At 35.0% G+C, this 24379-nt stretch overlaps 1 protein-coding gene across 4 annotated transcripts in view; it reads left to right on the top strand.

The window, feature by feature from the left end:
• The window catches only part of DMXL2 (Dmx like 2), a 152715-nt gene that overhangs the window by 91645 nt on the left and 36691 nt on the right, over positions 1-24379 (top strand). For all 4 annotated transcript variants that reach the window (XM_077881089.1, XM_077881086.1, XM_077881088.1 and 1 more), the window contains exons 15-20: positions 2050-2167; positions 7506-7625; positions 10869-11096; positions 12676-14352; positions 17354-17464; positions 21181-21350. In XM_077881089.1, coding sequence (XP_077737215.1) covers positions 2050-2167; positions 7506-7625; positions 10869-11096; positions 12676-14352; positions 17354-17464; positions 21181-21350 — 2424 coding nt within the window. The remainder of the gene's footprint in view (positions 1-2049; positions 2168-7505; positions 7626-10868; positions 11097-12675; positions 14353-17353; positions 17465-21180; positions 21351-24379) is intronic.

Raw genomic sequence — 24379 nt, 5'->3', positions numbered from 1 at the left:
CCAGCTTCTCTTGATTTCCACAGTAAAAATCTAATGATTTAGGAATTATTCTCCAGATGAATTATATCTGTAGCCTTGTTTCCTGTTTAAAGGTCATTTAATTCAGGCAGGGAAACCATAAAGGAAAATACAGTACAGCTGCATAGAGGCTTGGATTGTGGTTTCCCTTTTTACGTTATTCCTCATTTCAACTCAGCTGATAGTTCAATTCAGCTTTAGTGTTTGCCTTGCTAGGCTGAATATTAGATATTTTTATGATATCCAGTAAAATTCAGCTGAAAGTGGGATCCAAATATACATTTACTTTCCAATCACAGGTCTTTTTTGTAGTTACTGTTCTTCCCCAGAAAATACCTAGGAAATGGGGAGAACCCTTCTCTCTACAGTAAATTCATAAATCCCTTTCTAGTTCTCAGGATATTTGTTTCTTCAGGATCATGTTGGTGACCTAAAGGATAGACCTAATGTATTTATTCCAAATAAAAAAAAAACAAGATTGTTGTGAGGAAGTTATACCAGTATTTTTAAACAAGGAAATGAAGAAAGAGCTGACCATTTTAAAAAACAAATATAATTGTGTTATTTTTTTCCCCATGGTGCCTGGTACATTCTGTGGGTGAAAATGTAATAATTTTCACCAATGTAGAGAAATTACCATGTCAGCTCTTGGCAACAGAAATGTGGCTGCCAGACTCAAACTACAAATGCCTCCAAGGAAATCCTTAACCTGTGATTTCCTTTTTCCACTCCATAGGGATATGAGAGAAGAGTGGATTGTCTTCATTCCCATAAAGGCCTTGATTTTTAGTGGGCTGGGTGCTAAATTCATCTCCCACTTCAGCTTCATCTCTTCACCAAGGGTTATTAACTGAGGCCACTCTTCACTTAGCATTATGCCTTTAACTTCATACTTGTTCAAGAATTTTCACCCTCTAGTTGTGGCTGTCTTTAACACAAGGATTGGTAAACTGCAAGCACTGATAAATGGCTTAGGCTCGTAAATTACAAAGTTTAAAATACATTCTAGGTTTGTGTCTAGTGTGCTGTATGATTTCTGTCTCCGTAAAGACCTTACCTTTCCCTTTTCATTTATTTTTTTCCTTTGGGGAGGTGACCCAAATGAAAAGATTTTTGGTTTCTATATAGAGAAACATAAAAATACCATATAACTTTCATAAAACTTCAGTGGGTTAACCTAATACTACAGTCCTTTCATTTCTGTGTAGTTTGTAAGGAGGTTGATTTCCTTTATTCTGTAAGATTTAGCCCACTCATCCAGTGCTTCCCTTTCCTAAAATCTGTGGGGTAGCCATCTAATTGTCTTGACACACTTCCATAATAAGATTTAGTTTTTCCTTGAATTTCAGCTCACTTTTGTAATTGTAAGCAGCCATTTGTATTATTTTTACTCTTTTTCTCTGTGTTGTTAAAAAACGTGCTCACATAGCATAGCAGTAGCAGCTGACAGTGTTGTCTCATCCATCCTTCTAGAAATTCTAGTTACTTACATGTAAATACATTAATCCAGAGGTGTGTCACCCAACCCCAACTGGCTGTCATAGGGCCCCTCACAATTTCCACTAGACAGTCAGGGAATACTTTGAGGACTTTTCTGGTTTTCCTTTTCTTTTTTTGGTTCTCAAGTGGAATTAGAAAACTAAGGGAATCCTGTACTAGTTGCCTCGTAACATAGCATAGTGCTCTCCAGCCATTCATGAGACCTAGTATTTTTTAGCTCAGAGTGGTGTAGATCACTTGTCGTGTGTGTGTGTGTGTGTGTGTGTGTGTGTGTATGTGTTTAAAAGCAGATCTGTTGATTTTTTTTAAATTAAAGCTCTTCAATTCTGCCACTGGCTATCGTATCTTTGAAAGCGATTTTCTCTGCCCAGGTGATTCTAATGATTTTTTCGTTGTTGCTTTTTCCTTTCTAATTTGTCACTTGATAAAGAATAGAAATTATTAGTTTATTTCTTCTACAATAGTGTTCTTGGGGAGGTGGTGGGTGGAGGCAGGGAATTGAAAGATTAAATTTTTTTTTCATATTTGTAGTGTGGCTCAAATACACAGTTGCTTCATGTGTTTCAAGAAGATTTCATTATAGGATACAAACCACATAAGGAAGATATGGAGAAAAAGGAAACAGAAATATTTTTTCAGCCATCACAAGGTACTTTTAAGGAGTAGACTTGAGTTTGATACTTTAATCCTAAAAAATGTCCTCCAAATTCTTATTGAGTATGGATCTATATTATCAAAAGTCATCACTCTTGTAATTTTTAGCAAATAATATCAGTTCTTTAAAAATTGCTTGTTTGTATGTGAAGAAAGCATTTGGATGAAAATTACATTTTGAAAGAGAGTTTTACCAATGACATAGACTTTTGCCAAGAAAATATTATTTTTGAATCCTAGTTTGTTTTATTTTTATTTTTTTTTAAAGATTTTATTTATTCATAAGAGACATAGGGAGAGAGTCAGAGACACAGGCAGAGGGAGAAACAGGTTCCCCATGGGGAACCCAATGTGGGACTCGATCCCAGGACCCCAAGATCACACCCTGAGCCAAAGGCAAAAGGCCAACCACTGAGCTACCCAGGTGTCCCAGTTTAATTGTTTTAAAAAGTAATTTTAAGTGTTCAATCTTACAATTAAATTATCTCTTATTGGTATTAAGTTCCCTGTAGTACCTTAAGCAAACTAATTTTAGTGTAAGTTTTTAAAAGTCCCCGATAAATTGATAAAGACCATTGATGAATATATAATGTAAGACATTGTTTTTTATGGTATATCAGGGACCTTAGGTACACTGTGAATTAAAGATACCATCTCACGATGTTGCCCTCTGATATGTATTTGTTTTTTTGTGTGTGAAAGAAAGCAATTCTCCATAAGAGCTTTCAGGAGTAGAACCCATATGATGTTTAGTTTAAACTTTATTATTTAGCTTAAAATGTTCCCTTTAAAAGTTCTAACTTTGTAATTATGAAACAGTCATGTGCTATTTGAATATAGAACATATGTGAACATAGAACAAATAGAATATTTTCTGTTTGAAAGAAGGAAAGATATGTTCTGCTTTAAGAATTCATTTTACAGGGGATCCCTGGGTGGCTCAGCGGTTTAGCGCCTGCCTTTGGCCCAGGGCCTGATCCTGGAATCCTGGGATCGAGTCCCACGTCGGGCTCCCAGCATGGAGCCTGCTTCTCCCTCCTCCTGTGTCTCTGCCTCTCTCTCTCTCTCTACATCTATCATGAATAAATAAATAAATCTTTAAAAAAAAAAAAGAATTAATTTTACAGGGAATCCCTGGGTGGCTCAGCAGTTTAGTGCCTGCTTTCGGCCTAGGGCGTGATCCTGGAGTCCCAAGATCGAGTCCCACATCGAGTCCCACGTCGGGTCCCTGCATGGAGCCTGCTTCTCCTTCTGCCTGTGTCTCTGCCTCTTTCTCCTCTCTCTGTCTCTCATGGAAAAATAAATAAAATCTTAAAAAAAAAAAGACAAAAAACAAAAGGTTTCTAGATCCTTTATCTAATTTGGTTATAGATCATAAGTTTCTAAATAGACAAATAGACATAATAAATTTTCTTGATATAGCTTATATCACAGAATTATATATAGACATTTATGAACAGTATTTCTACCAAATTTATATAGTTAGTGTCTTTTATTTAGTGAAAAATAAGAGTGAATTCTTCTCTGACATGTCTTTACCACTAGTAAGTTTTTCCTTTCATGCATCTTCTTATATTAATAGTTTTCTTCTTAATAAGTTATTCAGTTGTCACATTGTCTTATTTCACTATCAATAGGGCATAACAGGACTGCTTTATGGATTTAAAACATGCTTTTCTGTAATATTTCACCTTTATCTGGTTTGAACTTTTTAAAATGCTTTCCCAAAACCTAGCTACACTTTATCATATTTCTAACAAGAAATTCATGCTAACCTACTAGAGATAATGCTTATAGAAAGTAATTATTTTATCATAATATTTTTAATTGAAAGACATTTAAAATGTTTTTTATTTACCTCCTTTTATATTTCTTTATGTCATTGTAAAATTAGGTCAAAAGATTTCCTAATGCCCTTCTTGGTTTTCCCTTAGATTTTGGTATTCTTCTTGATTTTATAGCTATTTTATTTCTTTAAAGGACTTGATAGGCATATGTTCTCTCTTCCTTGTCCCTGCCTTATTTTGTACTTCTTAAGTTTTAGTTAAAAATTAATTTCTTTTAATATTTAAAAAATTTAAAAATTTTTTATTTTATGTAGGCTTCATGTCCAACATGGGCCTTGAACTCATGACCCTGAGGTCAAGAGTTGCGTGCTCTACCAGGCACCCCTTTAACTTCTCTTTTAATTAAGAAAAATGCCTATTAGAGTACAAAGTTTAAAGATTTTGTTTCACTTGCTTTATCCTATTTCCTTTTCCTTTTTTCTAGAAAAAAAATTATTTATTTATTTTAGAGAGAGTGCAAGCAAGGGGGGTGGTGGGGCAGAGGGAGAGAAAGAATCCTGAAGCAGACTCCCCGCTTAGCGCAGAACCTGATGCAGGGCTCCATCCTACCACCCCAAGATCATGATCTGAGCCAAAATCAAGAGTCGGCTGCTTAACCGACTGAGCCATCCAGGTGCTCCTTTCTGAAATATTTTAAAACAAACCCAACCATCATGTTGTTTCACTCCTGTGTACTTCCACATGCATTTCTAAAAATGACTTTCTTTTTTTTTTCTAAAAATGATTTTTTAAATGAGTGCTGTTATCACATTGATAAATAACAAAATTCCTCAGAATTGTGTAATAACTAGTCCATGCTTACTTTATTCAGGTGTCTCAAAAATGTCAAAAGTTACTTGGTTTTAATTTGTTTGGCTCTATATCCAAACAAACTCTCTACATTGTTGTATTTCATTGTTTAAGGGTATTTTAATCTAAAGTGATGCCCTCTTTATACTCTCATCATGCCACTTATTTGTTTTAGAGAAAGTTATTATATAGGAATTTCCCTAATTACCTACAGTGTTATTCAAACTTTCTCCTATTAGCATATTACCTATGTAGATTTTATTAGATCCAGGTTCAGATTTCTAGGTGATGCTGTGCCCTTCATAGAAGGACATAAGAAAGAACATCTCTTAGGATGTCTCATTTTTAATGATACTAGATGCAGAAGACGCAGGTGGTGGTTTCAGTGTAATGTTTGCCACCAATCTGCTATATCATGGTTTCTCCTATTAATGTTGTTGTCTTTAGATCCATTATTTCATTTAAGATCGCAAAATTACATTTTCCTAACTTTATCAATTCTCATTTATTTATTAGCCGGAAAGTATTTGTAAAGAAAGGCTTTCTCTTATCAACTAGAGCTATTTGGCTACTTTGAAATACAGAATTATTTTTAGGAAAGGCAGGTAAGTATTTAGTTCTTTCCCTTTAATTGGGAATTTTAGAAGAGGGAGTTTGTACTCAAGTTATTACCAGGGATTACTGGTGAATATATTATTGTTGTTGTTGGCTTTCTTTTTCTTTTGAGTATCATTATGAATCCATTTTTTAAAAACACTTTATTGAAGAATAATTACATAGAAGTACTTATCACTCATGGATTTTTATGTACTCAGCATATATCAGCCAGTTTTCAGTCATTATTTTTATTGCTTACATTGTCCCATATTAGGCTAGTGAGGGCCCTTTCAAGTTGGTCCTGAGTCCTTTTGTCACAACTTTACTATTTTTACTAGTTTACCTTCTTTCAAGTACCATAAATTATCCTAAGCTTGTGTTGTAGATATCCTTTGCAAGAGTGGAGTTGTCACTCCACATTGTTCTTTTTAATGAGATGTGGTATTTAGAGACAATTAGAGCTCTAGCAGTGCTCATTGCCAAGAGATTGTCGTTACGGATTTTCATTTTTAAGGAAAGATTTGTTTAATATCATTCTTCAGGGAAATGCAAATCAAAACCATAATAAGATATCACCTCACAACTGTCAAAATGGCTAAAACAGAAAACATGAGAAATAGTCTTGGCGAGGATGTGGAGAAAAAGAAACCCCCATATACCCATAAACTATACTATTGGTGGGAATGCCAACAAGCACAGCCATTGTGGTAAATAGTATGAAGGTTCCTCAAAAAATTAAAAACAACCCTGTGGTGCAGTAATCATACTACTTACTGGGTGTTTACCCAAAGAATACAAAAACACTGATTTGAAAAGATATATGCACCCCTGTGTTCATTGCAGCATTGTTCACAGTAGCCAAAATATGGAAGCAACCCAAGTGTCCATTGATTGATGAACGGATAAAGAGAATGTGGGGGGAGTGTGTGTGTATACACATATACGCACAGTAGAATGTTATTTAGCCATAAAAAGAATGAAATCTTGTCATTTGCAACAATATGGTTAAAGCTAGAGAGTATAATGCTAAGTGAAATTAGCTAGTGAGAGAGAGACAAATACCATGTGGTTTCACTTGTATGTGGATTTAAGAAACAAACAATTGAACAAAGGGAAAAAAAAAGACAAACCAAAAAACAAACTCTTAACTATAGAAAATAGATGGTTACTAGAGGGAAGGTTGGTGGGAGGATGGGTGAAATAGGTGAAGGGGATTAAGAGTACACTTATCATGATGAGTACCGAGTTATGTATAGAATTGTTGAATCACTAATTGTACATCTGAAACTAATATAACACTGTATGTTAACTACACTAGAATTAAAAGGAAAAAAATACAGAAAGTTTCTGTTTTGTGTAGATTTCATTGTCACATATGAAAAATAGAATTGTCAACAGGGAAAATTATATCCACAGTGTCTTTTAATTTTAAAAAAATGCATAAGATTTCTAAAAAGTCTCTTCTGTACTGCCACTACTGCCCTTCCCCCAATGCATTTAAATTTTTTTAAAATTGTGTTTTCATATAGGAAAAGGAGGATACATGTTTCTTCAATTTTCCAAATAAGGAACTAGTGTCTCATTTACTATGAGAGGCATCCAGTGAAGCTGACTATGCTCTTGCACATTCTCTTCCTCTTTTGCTCTGTCTCCTTCTTCCTCTGTCTCTGTCTCTGTCTCTCTGTCCTTCTCTTTGTTTCTCTTCCTTTTATTCCTTCTGTTTTTTCTTATTCTTCCTTTTCCTTTTTTTCTTATGTGCCCTTTTTTTTCTCTTTTAATATTTAGGTACTCATGGTTTTTTTTAAGTGTCAGTATGTTTTAATAAATTGTATTCATTTTTATTCTTTGATACTCAGATTGTCTCATCTTTGACCAATAGGTATACCTTTGTGTTGGCTTTGGTGTACTTTTGACAGAGTCCCATTAGTCCTTGATAGCTACCTAATTTTTGGCACAAAAATGACATAAAACTCCTACATATCTATTTTTTCCTCTTCCTTCTGACTTGTATACATATCAAGAGATGTTTTTAAAAACTGTCTTTATTTTATTTAGCCCAATGGAAATATGACTTAAATGTACTTTTCTTTTGAATAATAGGATATCGTCCACCACCGTTTTCAGAAAAGTTCTTTCTAGTAGTAATTGAAAAGGACAGTAATAATTACTCTATTCTCCACATGTGGCACCTTCACCTTAAATCTGTACAGGCATGCTTAGGTAAGTAATTATATTATAATTTTATGCACAGGTGAATGTGAAATCATTTTACTGAATATGTTTTAGTTTGGCTAATTCTTTAAAATGAAGATCCAGTAAACTATAAATTGAGTTGCTGAAGTATGGATATGCCAGACTTTTAATTACAAGATCATAAATAATTGATGAAACAGATTAATTTAAAACCAAACCAGTCTGTGGGCACATTAGACATATTTTTTAAAAGTTTGATCTTTATTTTTTTCAATTAATATTTATTGAATGCTTACGATGACCATGTCCTAGATACTTACTGTGTCTCTATAAATTTGTTTTGCCCATAGAATTAAAATTGTGCTTTTCTGTGAATTAATGCATGCTTTAATCTGACACAGCGTACTTAGCTTCAGAATCACTAAGAGAAGCAGATTTGCTATTATTAAAATACAGTTGAGCATCTGAAGCTCATAAGTAGAACTGTTTTTGTAGAATATTAAGAAATCCAACAGTGATAAGTTACATTAACCATGCTTTTGCTATACACATTCATACTGATTTCTTAGCAAATTAGAAAATCTGTAGTATGAAGCAAAGAAGTTGATCATGGATCCATCTTTTTAGAACAAACTTTTACTTTCTGAGTAAAATGAAAATAATTGTAAAAATGAACTGCACAGATAGCTATATGAAGCTGAATCTGCGTTAAGCTGGTTAACTCAAAATATTTTGTTTTTAAAAGATTTTATTTTTTCTAAGTAGTTGTATAATATAACTGATTTTGTATGCATTAAACATTTAATACAGTCAACTAATATTTTTTGTTCCCTTTGTAATTCATATTATCACATAATAAACAGCAGTTCTGACTGGGCCATGAACTAGGGTTAGAAAAGCCAAATGATTTGATTAATCTTTACCTGTGCCCATTTGAGCCTAATCTTGAGGTAGCAGGAATCCAGAAGTTCTTTCAAAGCCTTTGAAGTTCACTCTTGGTGTTACATGTTGTTTCACAAAAATTGGAAGAGTAGAGTGAACTAAAACCAGCTTGTCATGAAGAGAATTTTTAACCCACCAGAGAATACAGTATTTTCTAGAGTTGGACACAGAGCTGGGAATGGTTCTGAAGAAATTAATAGAGGTAGCGACAGATCCTTGTGGTAGGACAGGAAGAATGTGATACCTTCCATCCTCACTGCTCATGAAGGACGTTTCCCACTGCTGCTCCTCTAAAGCCAGGCCTAGTGTAGAGTTGCTTGCTTACTCGGTTTCTGATAGCAGTAAAAGGTCACAAACAAGATTACAGTAGAAACAAACAAATATGTTCTCTTCAGCTATGACTGAAAGTGTCTATCTTTTGGTTCTAACATTCACAACAGGTTTAACGTAGTGTATGTTGTCATTCACAGCAAATACTTGAATTTATCAGTATGTTGAAAATCCTGGCAGAGAATGAAATTAGACGTTTAAACTTAGATGGAGAAGGAACATGTTGACTACCTTTAAGGTGCCAGGCACTGAGATTAGTGTTTTATACACATGAGACAGACATTATCCCCAGTTTACTAATGGAATAATATTAAGTAACTTGACCAAGTTCCACATCTGGTTTGTCATAGGACCAAGTTTCAAAATCAGGTTTTGTGTCTCTAAGGCCTTTGCTTTTTCCCCCTGCTCTTACTTCCTTTGTTAGCATGAGATATATATTAGAAAATGTGGCTATGAGAAAATAGCCAGAGATTGTGAAGTGAAGCTTGAGGAGGCATACCCTAGTTAGTGGTAGGGCCAGGAGCAGTCCTTTTTTCTGCTGAGAGGCTGATGCAAGCTTGTGGTATCATTCCATTTTATGGAATATTTCTCATCTAGTGGTCTGCCATTCTAAGATAGATTGATATATTTAACATCCATCAGAAGCAAAAGGGGGATTACTCAATATCTCTTAGTATTCTGATGCTTCTTGGGCTATACAAAGCAAGCATCATCCTTGCCTTTGATAAATTAATAGTCTCATGGAGGGGGAAACAAATAAATGTAATTCTGAGTATCCCTTACATGTAGCAGAAGCACAGATAATTGAATCTGCTTAGAGATTTACATTCCACTCTAATGTAAGAGCTGGACTCTTGGGAAGAACCTCCCCCACCTATTTTTTTACAAAAAGGTGATTGTTTAACAGCATGGGAAAAGGACCGATGGGCAGAAAGAGCTGTCCTAGGATTGTGAGGAGTGACTGATTATATACTTTTAAATTTGTGGAGGTGGGGGTAATAAAGATAAAGTAAGTTCCTAAGGAATTAAGGAAATTTGAAACAAGGCTTTTAGGACCTTAGGTTAGCTGCTGTTAAGATAGGGTTACTTTTAGTCTTTAATAAAACATAAACATTAAGACATTAAGGTACCCATGAGTTCCTTGAGAAATGTCATGCTCTGCATGTTTCTGGATTCTATCAGTGGGCTGCAAGCCAGTCAACTAATACTGTCTTAAATTTGTTTAGAACTTTTATTTTTTGTATCTGTTTTTGAAATCATCTTGTTGTAGTGCTTGCTAGTTAAGACCTGGAATTTTAGTGTCTTCTTTGCCACTAGCTAGTTATATGACTGTAGGAAAGTTATTAAGCTCTCCGAACTGAAATTCTTTCATCTACTATGTGAGACAATACCTTGCTATTTCTCAAAGTTTGACTCATGATGCTCTGTTTCAGAAACACCTGGGCTGCTTATTAATGTGGATTTCTGGGGTCTACCCCAAAACAACTATATCAGTCTCTAGATGGTGAGGCCCAAGAATCTGCTTGTTAATAAGTTCCTCCTCAAGCTTTGGATATATGTATGTGAGCATGAGAGTAGGAGGAAGAGGCAGAGGGAGAGAATCCCCAAGCAGACTCCCCACTGAGCATGGAGCCTGACCACGGGCTCGATCCCATGACACATGAGATCATGACTTGAACCTAAACCAACAGTTGGACACTTGACTGAGTCAACAGGCACCCAAGCTTTTGATACTTTTTAAAGGTTGAAAACACTGGATGAAATAATTTGAGTTTTTTTCCTAGTTTTTATGTGTTGGGATTAAGTCTCTGTGATGGAGTTGGTGATGCTAAGAATAAAATAGAAGAAAAATTCTGTCAAAGTAACTGAGTGAAAGTCTGAAAATTGACCTTGTCCCCTAAGTATTTTTAAAAAGCCATGTTTCTTAAATGGTAACAAAATATTCTAGCTAATGTATATAGTAGTGATAGTAATATATTTCATAACTTATCTTCAAAGCTAAAGCTTCAGAAGGCATTTCATCAGAGAGTCTACTTTCAGTCCCTGGACAGAAGAATATAGACTCTTCTCCAGAAACTTCTCCTAGTGTAAGCCCCATGCCACACTCTGCATCAATTGCCAATCTTCAAACTGCTAGTAAACTTATTCTGAGTTCTAGACTGGTATATAGCCAACCTCTTGATCTCCCAGAAGGAGTTGAAGTAATAAGAGCAACGCCTTCAGCAGGTAAGGTAACTTGAAGAGTGGTAACTTGAGCAGTTGTAGCTCAGAGTGGTCTTCAATGGGTCAAATGGATGAACCTTTCTGAAATATGTATGTTGACAGCTCTAATTTTCTAGTAACGATGTATCTCTTTAGAAACATATACTTATTAGAAAGTTTCCTGTGATAAATAAATCAGTCTGACAGGAAATTATATGAATATTTTAATGCAAAGTTTCTTGCCTGCACTCTGATTTTCTATAAATAGGAATAATATGATAGTACAGTTGCGAAGAACAAATGTGTTCATTTACAGATCATAGAAACTTTTTTTTAAATTGAAGCTTTTCATTCACGTTGTGCTAATCATGTATCACTTATTAAATACGTTTGAGCAGGAGTTGGCAGATAAATGGGGGAAAAATGTAGGATACAAGATTATAGTCTGGCTGCCCTAGAATGATACTGAGTTTAACAAGGTAGGTAAGATAGTTTGGAGGGCAGGTAAATTTAAAATGAACTGTCACTTGTAAACTGTAATTAAAGAGTTCCTAGAATAGTATTTTTGGGGAACTGAAATTGAAGGTTCAAAACCATTTCAGTTAATGGTGAATTATTTTGAGTATGAGGGTTCTTTATTGATCCATAAGATAGGTTTGAATTCAGAGTTGGAAAGATCACATTAACGGTTTATATCTGGGCTTTTGTGGCAGGTACAGATCTGGGCCAGTTTTTGGGTCGAAATTTCAGAGTATTTGGAAAGTTTGGGGTATACTCAAAATAAGTTTATTGGAATTAATAATAATAAATTATATTTTGCAAAGGCTTTATAACATTCTTGTAAATGTGTTACTTAACAGTAACACTCCAAAGGAAGTAGTAACATGACGCCTAATATTTAGATGGAACAGGCTTAGATGTTGAAGTGGCTTTCCCACCATTGCAATGGGCTGGAACTTGAATCCAGGTCTTCTGACCCCAGTCCTAATGTCTATCACTCTTCATGTTGTAGTTGACAGTGGATGGGTGGTATTGGTCTTCAGCTGTCAGGGTTCTGGTTCAGTGTTAAGAGAGTTTGAATTAATCATGGTAAAATGGTGAGATCTAGCAATCTAACTATCTGAAAACATTTTGATGGTAGGGGCAGATATAGAGTCTGTATTATTCAGGGGCAGGTTAGGGGCATTTGAATGGGAAACTGTAGTGATGACTTAAGCATCTCTGATGAAAGCAATAAGTGGAAACTGAAAATCCAGTGAGGCATGTGGTGAAGCCATATATAAATTATAACAGGTAACAGACTTCATGATTAAGGGTTGACTTGTTTTATTACATTTGAGTTTTATTTTAGTGGAATACTAACCTCACTTAAACTTAAACATCTAAAAACTGATAGATTATTATTGCATATTTTGATTTCACCAGTGGGCTGTTCAAGACTTGTAGTTACCTTGGCCAGTGGACACTTAGTATTAAGGGGAGTTTGCAGAATTACAATGAAGAAGCTTACTCTGACTTTGGATTTATCACATTGTAGAACTTGATTATTAGCATTTTATATTATAGTTCTATTATCATGACTATCTGCTTTTTCTTTTTTAAGGCCATCTGAGTTCTTCTTCAATTTATCCGGTGTGCCTTGCACCTTATTTAGTGGTAACAACTTGTTCTGACAATAAAGTTCGCTTCTGGAAGTGTAATATGGAAACCAACCCAGAATGTAAAAGTGTTGAGAAGGAAACTTACCAGTGGAGGAGATGGCCCTTGATGAATGATGAAGGAGAAGATAATACCAGTACAGTGAGCATCGTGGGAAGACCAGTTGCTGTTAGCTGTTCATACACAGGTCGCCTTGCCGTGGCTTACAAACAACCTGTCCACCACAATGGTTTTGTTTCTAAAGAATTTTCCATGCATGTTTGCATCTTTGAATGTGAATCTACAGGAGGATCAGAATGGGTTTTAGAACAAACAATTCATCTTGATGATTTGGTCAAGGTTGGAAGTGTACTTGATTCAAGGGTCAGTGTTGACAGTAATCTGTTTGTGTACAGCAAATCAGATGCACTTTTGAGCAAGGATAGATATCTTATTCCAAATATCAAACATTTAGTACATTTGGACTGGGTATCAAAAGAAGATGGCTCCCACATTCTCACAGTGGGGGTCGGTGCTAATATCTTCATGTATGGGCGGCTTTCAGGAATTGTGACTGAGCAAATCAACAGCAAGGATGGAGTAGCTGTCATTACTTTACCACTAGGTGGTAGTATCAAGCAAGGAGTTCGGTCAAGATGGGTTCTTCTTAGATCTATAGACTTGGTATCTTCTGTCGATGGTACACCTTCTCTGCCTGTTTCTCTCTCCTGGGTGAGAGATGGGATATTGGTGGTAGGAATGGATTGTGAAATGCATGTATATGCACAGTGGAAGCATGCTGTCAAATTTGGAGACATTGAAGTTGATAGTCCTGATGCAGAAGAGACAGCGTTACAAGATCATTCTGCCTTTAAATCTAATATGTTGTCAAGAAAAAGTATTGTTGAAGGAACAGCTATTGCTGATGATGTTTTTTGTTCACCAACTGTAGTTCAAGATGGCGGCTTATTTGAGGCTGCACATGTACTTTCCCCTACTCTCCCTCAATATCATCCAACTCAGCTGCTAGAATTGATGGATTTAGGGAAAGTTCGAAGGGCTAAAGCTATTCTCTCTCATTTAGTAAAATGTATTGCAGGTGAAGTTGCAATAGTTAGAGATGCTGATGCTGGAGAAGGGACTAAGCGACATCTTTCCCGAACCATTAGCGTAAGTGGCAGTACAGCAAAGGATACAGTCACCATAGGAAAAGATGGTACTCGAGATTATACTGAAATAGATTCTATTCCTCCACTACCATTATATGCACTGCTTGCTGCAGATCAAGATACAACCTACAGAATTTCAGAAGAAAGTACAAAAATACCACAGAGCTATGAAGAGCATACCAAAAGTGAACCAGAAGATCAATATTCAGAGCTGTTCCAAATCCAGGATATAACCACAGATGATATAGATTTAGAGCCAGAAAAGAGAGAAAACAAATCAAAAGTAATAAATCTTTCTCAATATGGACCTGCTTACTTTGGCCAAGAACATGCTAGGGTACTTTCAAGTCATCTTATGCACTCAAGTCTACCAGGCCTTACTCGTTTGGAGCAGATGTTCCTTGTAGCTTTGGCTGATACAGTGGCTACCACCAGTACTGAGCTTGATGAGAGCAGAGATAAGAGTTATTCAGGTAAATATTCCCACTAAAATTTACCAAGTTACCATGAATAGAACCATTTGTATAATTTATATAATGATTCACATTAAATTGCAGTCTTTCTTTAAACTTTGTAGTGAGAAGACCTCTCTAGTAGACAGTTATTGTTACCTAATATGATTAATTGTGAAAGAAAAGACAGTTGGGGATAGGTTATGACTTGCAAATATGACTTCATGGGTTTGTGGTATCTGCATTCTCACATGAATTTTTACAATGAAAGCTTTGTGTAATTTTAGATATATGTAGTCTTGTTTTTTTCAAACATATTTACTTCTATAGCTTGTTTTAATTTTTATTTTACTTTTAGTAATAATAATGGCCCATTTGATAATTTTGCTATTGAACTAAAAGGCTTATACAGACCTCATGAACTCAACTTGTTCATCTTCCCGTTTCTAGGTATATATATTTTTTATAATTACCTAATTTTCTCTGAAAATCTTGAAAAAGAGAAAAAGAGGTTTTAATACATTTTACTATAATGTGTGTCTTGACTAATTTGCTCTATAACCAGAATATTTTTGGCTGTCTCCTGAAACTAGATTCCATTCTCTTTTATACAGATAGTTGAAGGTAATGGTGTTGATTGTAAATGATGGCATTAGCCAAGGAAACCGAAAATTATTGATCATTCATTCATTCAGTAAATATTGTGGAGGAGTGAACAATTGCTATGTGCCAGGCACTTTATGTACTTTATCATACTTAATTATCACAACAATCTTCTGGTAGGTAGCTATTATTATACTAAATTTTATAGATGAAGACACTGATCCATAGGGAGGCAAATAGGGTCACACAGGTAATAAGTGGCAGAACTGGGGTTCATATGTGGATACATGATTGCCTCCCAGCCTGTACATTATTTCACAAGATTTCCAAATTTGAAAAAAAAGACTGTTCCTCAAAGCTACCTGGAATATATCTCTTCATACAGGTTTATATCCTTATAATATATCCCCTAAGTTTTCTGTGTAGATTAAAATAACTAGAGACCTTAGAAAGTTTTGCCTCATGACCTATTTTCTAAACATGTTAATTAAACAAATCCTAATGATTATGAGGTGTTATGTGCAATAGAGCAGAATTCTCCCCAGGAGAGTCTTAAGACTTTTTTGAAAACTTTTAGAGTTTTTACTCTGGGATATTAAGAAAATAGGTATTTATAATCCATGAAAAATAGTTTATAAACTTTCTAACTCAGAACTATATGATTGGCTGGGCAGTATAAAAATGGCTCATGCTGGTCCCAGTGTACTTTCATGAGGTAGATAAGGGAGGAATTAATGTCTCCATTTCACAGGTGGGAAGCTGAAGCTCAGAGTTTAAGTATGTTGCACATCTCAGTAAATTATTTCTAAGTAAATGAATTCTTCCAAATGGAATTAAAGGTATTCCTGACTCTGCTTTTTTTTACCCGCCATATCCAGTTTTGTGACAACTGCTACCAATTCTCATATATCTAGGATCCAGTCATTTCTCACTACTTTTTTTATTACCACTCTAGTCCAAGTCACTGTTACCTCCTGCCTGGTTATTGACAAAGTCTCCCAAAACTGCTTCATTCAAAAAAAAAAAAAAAAAAAAAGGAACAAAAAAAAAAAAAAAACCTGCTTCATTCTTGTTACCTCAGTCTGTTGTCTACATAGGAACCAGTGATTAAAAACATTTAATCTCTTTTCTGCTCAGCATATACCAGTGGCTTGCTATCTCACTTTAGAATAAAAGCCAGATCCTTACGGAGGTCCACAAGGCCCTGTGTGATCTGTGTTCATTTTCATTCCACTATATTGGCCTCCTTGCTGTCCTAGGAAGACACTAAACACATTCCTGTCTCAAGGCCTTTGCATATTTTGTGTTCTCAGTGTGGAAAGCTTTTTCCAAGTTTATGCCTGGCTCATTCCCTCACCTCCTCAAGTTTCTGCTGAGACATCATCGTCTTGGAAAGTTCTTCCCTGGGTATACTATATAAAATAGAATCCCCTTGTTCCAGTACTCCCTTTCTGTCAAGCCTACTTTTTATTTCTCTCCATAGCATTACTTTCTGCCAGACACATTGTTTTTTGTTTTTGTCTCCTAAAATGAAAGCACCATGAGAGGAGAGATTTTGTCTTATTCACTGTCAAATCCCCAGCACCTACACTGTGCCTTTCCTGTAGTAGGTACTTGATTTGTTGAATAAATAAATGAATGGGTGGATGAACAAAGATAGCTAATGGGAAGTAGAGCTGGAACTTAAACTTTGAGATTTTAAAACATTTTATATTCTTCTAGAAAATATTATTTGATTCAACATTCTTAGTACTTCCCAAGTGGCAGTTACTGGACTGGGTGCTGGTCATAACTTTTGTGTTGCTTCTCCAACAGTGTCTATAATTTTAATGAAACTCCTCATACTTCATACCTTTGTGCAACTTTTAAATAGGAGTTAAGTTTGTGAAATCAGGTTAAGGGTCAACCTTAGCTTTGTAAAACTAGCCTAGGGAATCGAATTTTAAATCTTTCATAGTACTATATTTCAATTGAGCTAACCAGACTAGAAAATATTAGCTTTTTAATTAACAGTGATAATAAATAATGATTTCATTTTAGATATGTAATTTCTATCTTTTCAATCTCATCTAACTTCATGTGGGAAATGCTTCTTAAAATTGTACCTAGCTTACTATAGTTAATATATTTTTTATTGGATTTCAAGATTTCATTTATTATGAATAGCTGTAAGTACTGTTATTACCTATACTAATAGGGAATTATATTTTCCCCAGTCATTTTTCATTTGGGAGTTTTTGTATTTACAAATACCTTTTGTAAAGATGTATTTCTTATAAAGATATTTGACTGTTAGCAAAGGGATACACTCAAACATACATCTTGTGTAAATCGTTATTATTGAATTTAATGCTTATTTCCTAATTATTTACTGGTTTGTGACAGTTTTCCTGAAACATATTTTCTATTTGCTTTATAGGAAGGGACACATTAGACGAGTGTGGTTTGAGATACTTGCTAGCTATGCGTTTGCACACGTGCCTTTTGACATCGTTGCCTCCTTTATACCGAGTACAGCTACTTCATCAAGGTATTTAACTCTTTGTTTGGACCTTTCCACAACTTTTATTTCATATTGTAGTGGAATACTTGTATTTATATTTGTGTATAAGAATTAGCCAAGTCATTATATACATACATCCTTAAGATCTTCTAGTCACATAGTTTACCCACTTACCCTTTTTCTGTGCCTCTTTCAGCTCTGTTCTGCAACTTTTGCTCTTCTATCTCAGTTTCTCAGACTTACTAAAGTCATAGTAGCTTAGTAGTAAACCCTAAGGCCATAAGGGACTCCTGGGTGGCTCAGTTATTGAGCACCTGCCTTCAGCCCAATACGTGATCCTGGAGTCCTGGGATCGAGTCCCACATAGGACTCCCTGCATGGAGCCTGCTTCTTCCTTTGCCTGTGTCTCTGCCTCTGTGTGTGTGTGTGTGTGTGTGTGTGTGTGTCTCATAAATAAATAAATAAAATCTTTTTTAAAAAAGTGGCCCTGAATTTCTTTGACAACTGATATATTTTCTTTAAAAATTGTGTGATTTTTGCCCTATGTATTATTATTTATGTTTATTTTAATATAAGCATTTTGTTATAAGTCATATACTCACAAGGAAAGCTGATGTTTCAGGAATATCTGCCCGATAGCAATGCAGTAGATTTACATACTTGTAGTACACTGTCACATACCCTGATTTGAAATGTAAGGATTTATGTCAGCCCCCTAATTGACAGATTAAAAAAACTATAAAGTGACCTGCCAAGATATAGGGCTACTGATAGAGTTCGGAGCTAGAATCCCAGCCCAGTGCAGTTTTTATTAGGCTATATTCCTTTTGAAACCAGCATCCTGGATGCAGTCCTATAAATAATGCTTTAGTATTGTAGGAACTAGAATACCAGGCTCTATAATTTCTTGGTCTTACCCATAACACTTACCCTTTACCCTCATGTAATTCTAAATAGCTGTCTGATATCCATTGTGTTTCTAAACTGTGCTTCATCTATCCAGTCCTTTAATTTTGAAACAGATTTTGCTGGTTTTCTTTTCTATATGAATGATCACTGTGATGAATGACCATATTACTTTGCATATAGATATTTATGTATATATCTGATTATTTCCTCGTGTTACTTTCCAACAGTGGAATCCGAGGGCTTGAAAATTCTTAACTCTTTTTTTTTTAAGGTGGTTGTTTTTATTTTTAATGTTTCAGTCAACAGTTTACAGTATTACCAGGCTGATATTCTAAATTCTGAATGTAACTGTACCTTACTGGTTTTTTTTTATTCAAGTATAATTAATATACAGTGTTAGTTTCAGGTATACAATATGATGATTCATCAATTCCATATACTTTTCAGTGTTCATCAAGATAAGCATACTCTTAAATCCTGTTCTGTTTCACCCATCTGCCTGCCCACCTCCCCTCTGGCAACCACCAGTTCTCTGTATTTAAGAGTGAAATTTCTTAACTCTTGATAGGTATTGCCCCAGACAGAAACACTGTCTTCCATTATATTCCCAGAAGCGGTGTTTGATGATTCCAAAGTTTAACCCATTGTTGACACTTGATACTATCACTGTATTGTTTTTTATTTTATTTTTTTGATATTAAACAATCTGTGCCATTTGATTAGGTTTTAAACAATCTGTGCCATTCGATTAGGTTTAAAAAGTGGTATCTCAACGGTTCTTTTATATTTTAGTTTTAAATGATAGTGCTGAATCACTTAATGACCATTGAGGAATTGAAAATTCCATTTTTCCCTTTGATACAGGTAAAACACTGGACATAAGACGTGATTGGTATTATAGGAACAGTTTTCAGGGAAAGTTAAGTAGCCAGTATATAGGTAGAAAGGCTAAGAACAGAGAAAAACTGCAAAGAATAGTTGTTATTGGTAGAGAAAAAATAAATTGATAAATAACTAACTACATGTTGGTGCCCCTGTTCTTTTTCTTCTTAATATCTTTTCTTGGTATAGGATATGGGGCAGATCACCTTAAACTCTGAAGTTTTGATTTTTTAACCTGTAAAATAGGGGGCTGATATAAATCCTTGTATCTCAAATCAGGGTGTGTGGCAGTGTGCTACAAGTATGCAAATCTACTGGATTACTATATGACAGATATTCCTCAAACAACAGCTTTACTTGTGAGTATATGACTTATGATACAATGCTTGTATTAAAATAAATAGTTAGGCTTCCACATATATTCACTGCACTTTTAATCTTGCCTTCTGAACCTAATTCCCCTGACATACCTGTGTGTTTATTGTTCCCACTTAATCATACTAAAAGTTTAATCAATCCCATTTCACTTACAGGTATGAAGTGTAATATATTTTATATTATTCTTTATATGATAAATTTGCAGTTAGCAAAGTTATTCTGTGTGTATTGCTATGTAATAGCAACTTATAAAGCAAAGTGTCGGTAGTTTGATATAGTGATTATTTCTTAAATTGGGCAAAGATTTAAAAAGTGAGAAAATTAATCTGCCTTTTAGATTCCAAAAAACTACAAATTGATGTTATTAAATCTTGACCATTTCCCCCTAAATTTTTGGTGGCAGTCAAGGCTTGTTGCACTAATTTTTTTGTGCTGTGATTTCAAGCACAGTTGTATATAAATGTTAGCATAGGAAATTTAAAAGATTTAAGATTATTACTCAAAATAGTCATAATAAGTTTTCCTTTTATACTTTCTAAAGGAACTGTTGTAAAGCAGTAATGGTTAGAAAAGCTTGAAACTGTATTGGAAGTCTATATAGTAGTTGTTAATGAAAAAAATCATATGTAGTAATATTGATGGTCTTAGAGCATTGAGAAGCCTGTACTGTAATGTACAGTACATCATTGACTTCAGACATGAGGTCCAAAATAGGTCCATATAGATGTCTATGTTGACCAGTTTGGCCTCTTTCCTAGGCTCCTCTGGTTCTTCCTGGCATTCCCGCTATGTGTCACCAATCAGTGTGTCATTTTCCTTGTTTCCTCTTCACCTGCTCTAAGTGGAACGAAGTGTTATCAGAAGTTCAGCTGCTGATAAACTCTCTTGTACTCCCACGTCTGATAGTGTTGCCTCTAAAAGCGGCCTAGAGCCCCGTCAGTCTTCTACCAGGGCAAAAAGAGTTTGCCATATATCACCAGTGTTAGGCAGCTTTAAACTACTTTTAACCAAGATGCCGGAGGCAGAGAAATGTGTTCCCTGCTATTCCCTGCAACTCTACTGCAGGTTAGACTTCACTGTGAAATACGTAGTTCATTGGCTGTTTGGTTAAGTGGCGCAGTTTCCAGTAGTCGGTGCTAAGGAATATGGTCTGCAAGCAAGGGGCTTGCTGTGAAGAAACTGAAAAAACTCCCAAGGACACAGGCCGAGATATTTTGACTTGACCAGAGCTTTCACTGTTGATAAGTGTGGTGCGTGTACGTGTGTGTGTATGTATAAATGACCCGATGTCCAAATATCTTTCCAGTGGTTAAGTTTTAGTGCCTATGTTTTTGCAGAGAAAAAAGCAAATATTTTGGAAAAAAGAAGTTTTTGGTTTTGTATATTCTGCTATTGCTCCATGTGTTTAGAAGCGTGTAGTGTAAAACTGAGTGAGGAAAGACCTCCTTTTACCTTTTTTTTTTCCTGCTTGGAAATTCTTCCCAGAGTGAATAAATGCATGACTGTGTGAAAAGTTGTTTTGTGTTCTTTTTTGATATAGTTCTGAAGGTTATTATTTTGTATTTCTAATTTAGGTGTGTCTACCTGCCACTTTGCCTGGGCTTTTCATTCTGAGGCTGAGGAGGAACTGATTAATATGATTCCGGCCATTCAGAGAGGGGACCCTCAGTGGTCTGAGTTAAGAGCTATGGGAATAGGTTGGTGGGTCAGGAATATTAACACTCTTCGAAGATGCATTGAAAAGGTAACTTTACTTCATTGGATGCTTAAGTTAAAAAAAATCTTGATGGGACACTTGGGTGGCTCAGCGGTTGAGCATCTGCCTTCAGCTCAGGGCATGATCCTGGAGTCCCGGGATCGGGTCCCATGTCGGGCTCCCTGCATAGAGCCTGCTTCTCCCTCTGCCTGTGTCTCTGCCTCTCTCTCTGTGTCTCTCATGAATAAATAAATAAAATCTTTTCTAAAAATCTTAAAGGATAAAAGATACTGTCTTCCAGAAAATCTGTTGTAGGGAATTAGTTTGTACATCTTGAGATCTTGAGAATTTCTTAAATAAAAAGTTTTGGAGATTCCAAAAACTTGGCCTTTATGAAATGTTTCTGTAGTATATCAGTTGCCTTTTACCATACATACTGAGTTTATAATATTTATAGAATTGCATGTTTTCTGCTATCAGTTGAGGTATGTCCTAGCTTGAGAAAATTCATGGTTCTTTTTTTTTAAATAACTGGCAGTATGTCATGGATATGAAAAGTACAACACAGGGAATGTAGTCAGTAAAGTTGTAGTAACATTGTACTGTGACAGATGGCAACTGCACTTACTATGGTGAGTGCTGCATAATGTATAGTATTGTCGAATCGCTGTTATACATCCAAAACTATATTTTAACATTGAATGTTGGGTGGGAGGATGGGGTAACTGGGTGATGGGCACTAAAGAGGGCCCTTGATGGGATGAGCACCAGGTGTTACACTGTGTGTTGACAAATTGAATTTAAATAAAAATTAAATTAAATTTAAAAATTAAGAAAAAAACATTGGATGTCAAATAATAATATTTACAAAAGAAAACACAGAAATCTAAATTTAGAAAACAAACCTCAGTTCTTTTCAGATATGTACACTATAGATATAAAAACTTTTTTTATATAAAGGATTCTCTGTGTGGCTACATTAATAAATAGCAAACTTCCTTTGCATACTTAAAATACCATTCAATAAAAGGTTTTGATTTGTGTGCACTTGAGGAATATATCTGTGGCAGCAAATTAAACATGCTATAAAATTTTTTAAGACAGGCTTTTGGAATCCATTTTCTGGTAGATTCCCTTTAGAAAAAAATTTGTCCCATAATTTGTTAGTGGAAGCTGAAAGTTCTTTCAGTGTTGCAGTAACAGACTGTTAGTGAGCACCTACTGTGTGCCAGGTTGGTGCTGGTTGCTTTTCATAGATTATTTCATATAATCTGGCCCTGTGTTAGCATCTCCATTTCCACATGTTGGACTAGATCTAGAGAGGTTAAGTAACCCACACGCTCCTGGCATTTTTAAGTATTAGACTGAGTCTGTGCCCTTTCTACTCTACGGGGGTTAGAAAGGTGAAATTCTCACTTATTGTTTACTTGTAGGAGTTCATTGAAATTCCCCCAGGTACAATTAATGATACTACATTTGTGAAGTATAGATTTATTTCTCCCAAGAGGAATTCATTCCTCTACAGTAGTCGTCATCAAATTTTAGTGTGTCCAAAGAATCACCTGGCAAACTTTATTTAAAGTGCATATTCCCTCAGGCCCATTTTCATTTGGTAAATTGAGGGTGATTAGAGATGTGCTGTCTTCATCTCAGCATCCTGAGATTCTGGTGTTCATCATGGCCCTCAGATCAGTTTGAAATGTAAGCACAGAAGTGCCATTTTCTTGTTACATGTAAAATTGACAATAAGATACCAGTATTTCTCTCTTGAAAATAGGCACAAATGTAAGAAGGAATTTATTCTCACACCAACCAAGTAATGTAGTTTCTGGTGTGTAGGGCAAGTTAATTGTTAACAGCATGTACATAACACAATACGTTAAATTTTTTATATTCTAAAGCAATGAGAAAAGGACATCTTTGAAATGTTTCAGATGTCTACAAAGATCTTTTTAATTCCATCAACAATTGGTTGTGTCATATAATTATTTCTGATATGTTACATACAATTTATTTCCACAAGAGATTATCTCTTAAAATCGCATCAAAGAGTTACAATAATTTTTTGCCTTAAGATATATATTATAAATCCTTAGCTAAAAATGAACAAAAATTTCTCTAAAATTATTAAACATCAGAATTAAAATTATTAAACATCCGAATACTAAGTTAAATGACTGAAGGCAGAAAAAAATACCAAAAAAGTAGAAGAGAAATAAGATAAACAAGTATTGAGAATACAGCATTTTTGTGACTCAATTTCCCCCTCTCCCATGCCTTGGTAGTTTCTTTACTATGAGTCACTGTGAGCTAATTGTTGTTTCTTATTATTATATCTCTCAACTTAGTGATTTCCAGAAGTTTTCTAAGTGTCTTTGAAAAACTTAGATATGGTCTGTATGGTAATCGTGTTCAAAACAATATAATTATATACAGTAATGTTACTGGCTTAATTCTTAAACTTAACACTGAGTTGATTGGTTCTGCATGAATTCTGCAGTTTTGGTTATAAGCTCCCAAGGAGAGTATCAGTCATGTGCTCACTTAGACTCTTTCTCATGGAATTTCTAAGAACTGAAATATGTAAGCTCTTCAAAATAATGGAGCTTCAGCCTTCTGTATTTTAATTACATGCCAGAAAGAAGGTGTCAGTCTTTTAGAATTATTAAAATTTGATTGGAAAAATACCAGCAAAGAATGTTTTTAAAAAACAGTGGAACACTTATTTTTGTCTGTAATTTTTTAAGTGTGTGTGTTATAGTTGATATTCACAGATGTCTGTATCAATATGAGTTGAGAAAGCTTAAATTGTGAAATTGCATAGCCTGTAGAAGTTATTAGCATTTTGGCTTTTATAAAACATTAAGAAATGTAACATTTAATTTTCATGAAGAAGATCCTATCTATTTAATATTCTGCCTTTTTTGTTGTTGTTGTTTCCTAGGGTAGATAGTTTTATTACCACTGGGATTCTAATCCCTTTTCCACACTTTACTATGTAGCCTTAGGCAATTCATTTAACTTCTCTGTGTCTCCATTGCGGCCTATGTAAAAATAAGGATAATTCTCATGAATTG

The sequence above is a fragment of the Canis aureus genome, chromosome 32, assembly GCF_053574225.1.
Source record: "Canis aureus isolate CA01 chromosome 32, VMU_Caureus_v.1.0, whole genome shotgun sequence".
Taxonomy (NCBI): domain Eukaryota; kingdom Metazoa; phylum Chordata; class Mammalia; order Carnivora; family Canidae; genus Canis; species Canis aureus.
Note: the sequence above shows the minus strand (reverse complement) of the source record. Positions and strands in the feature narration are given on the sequence as shown.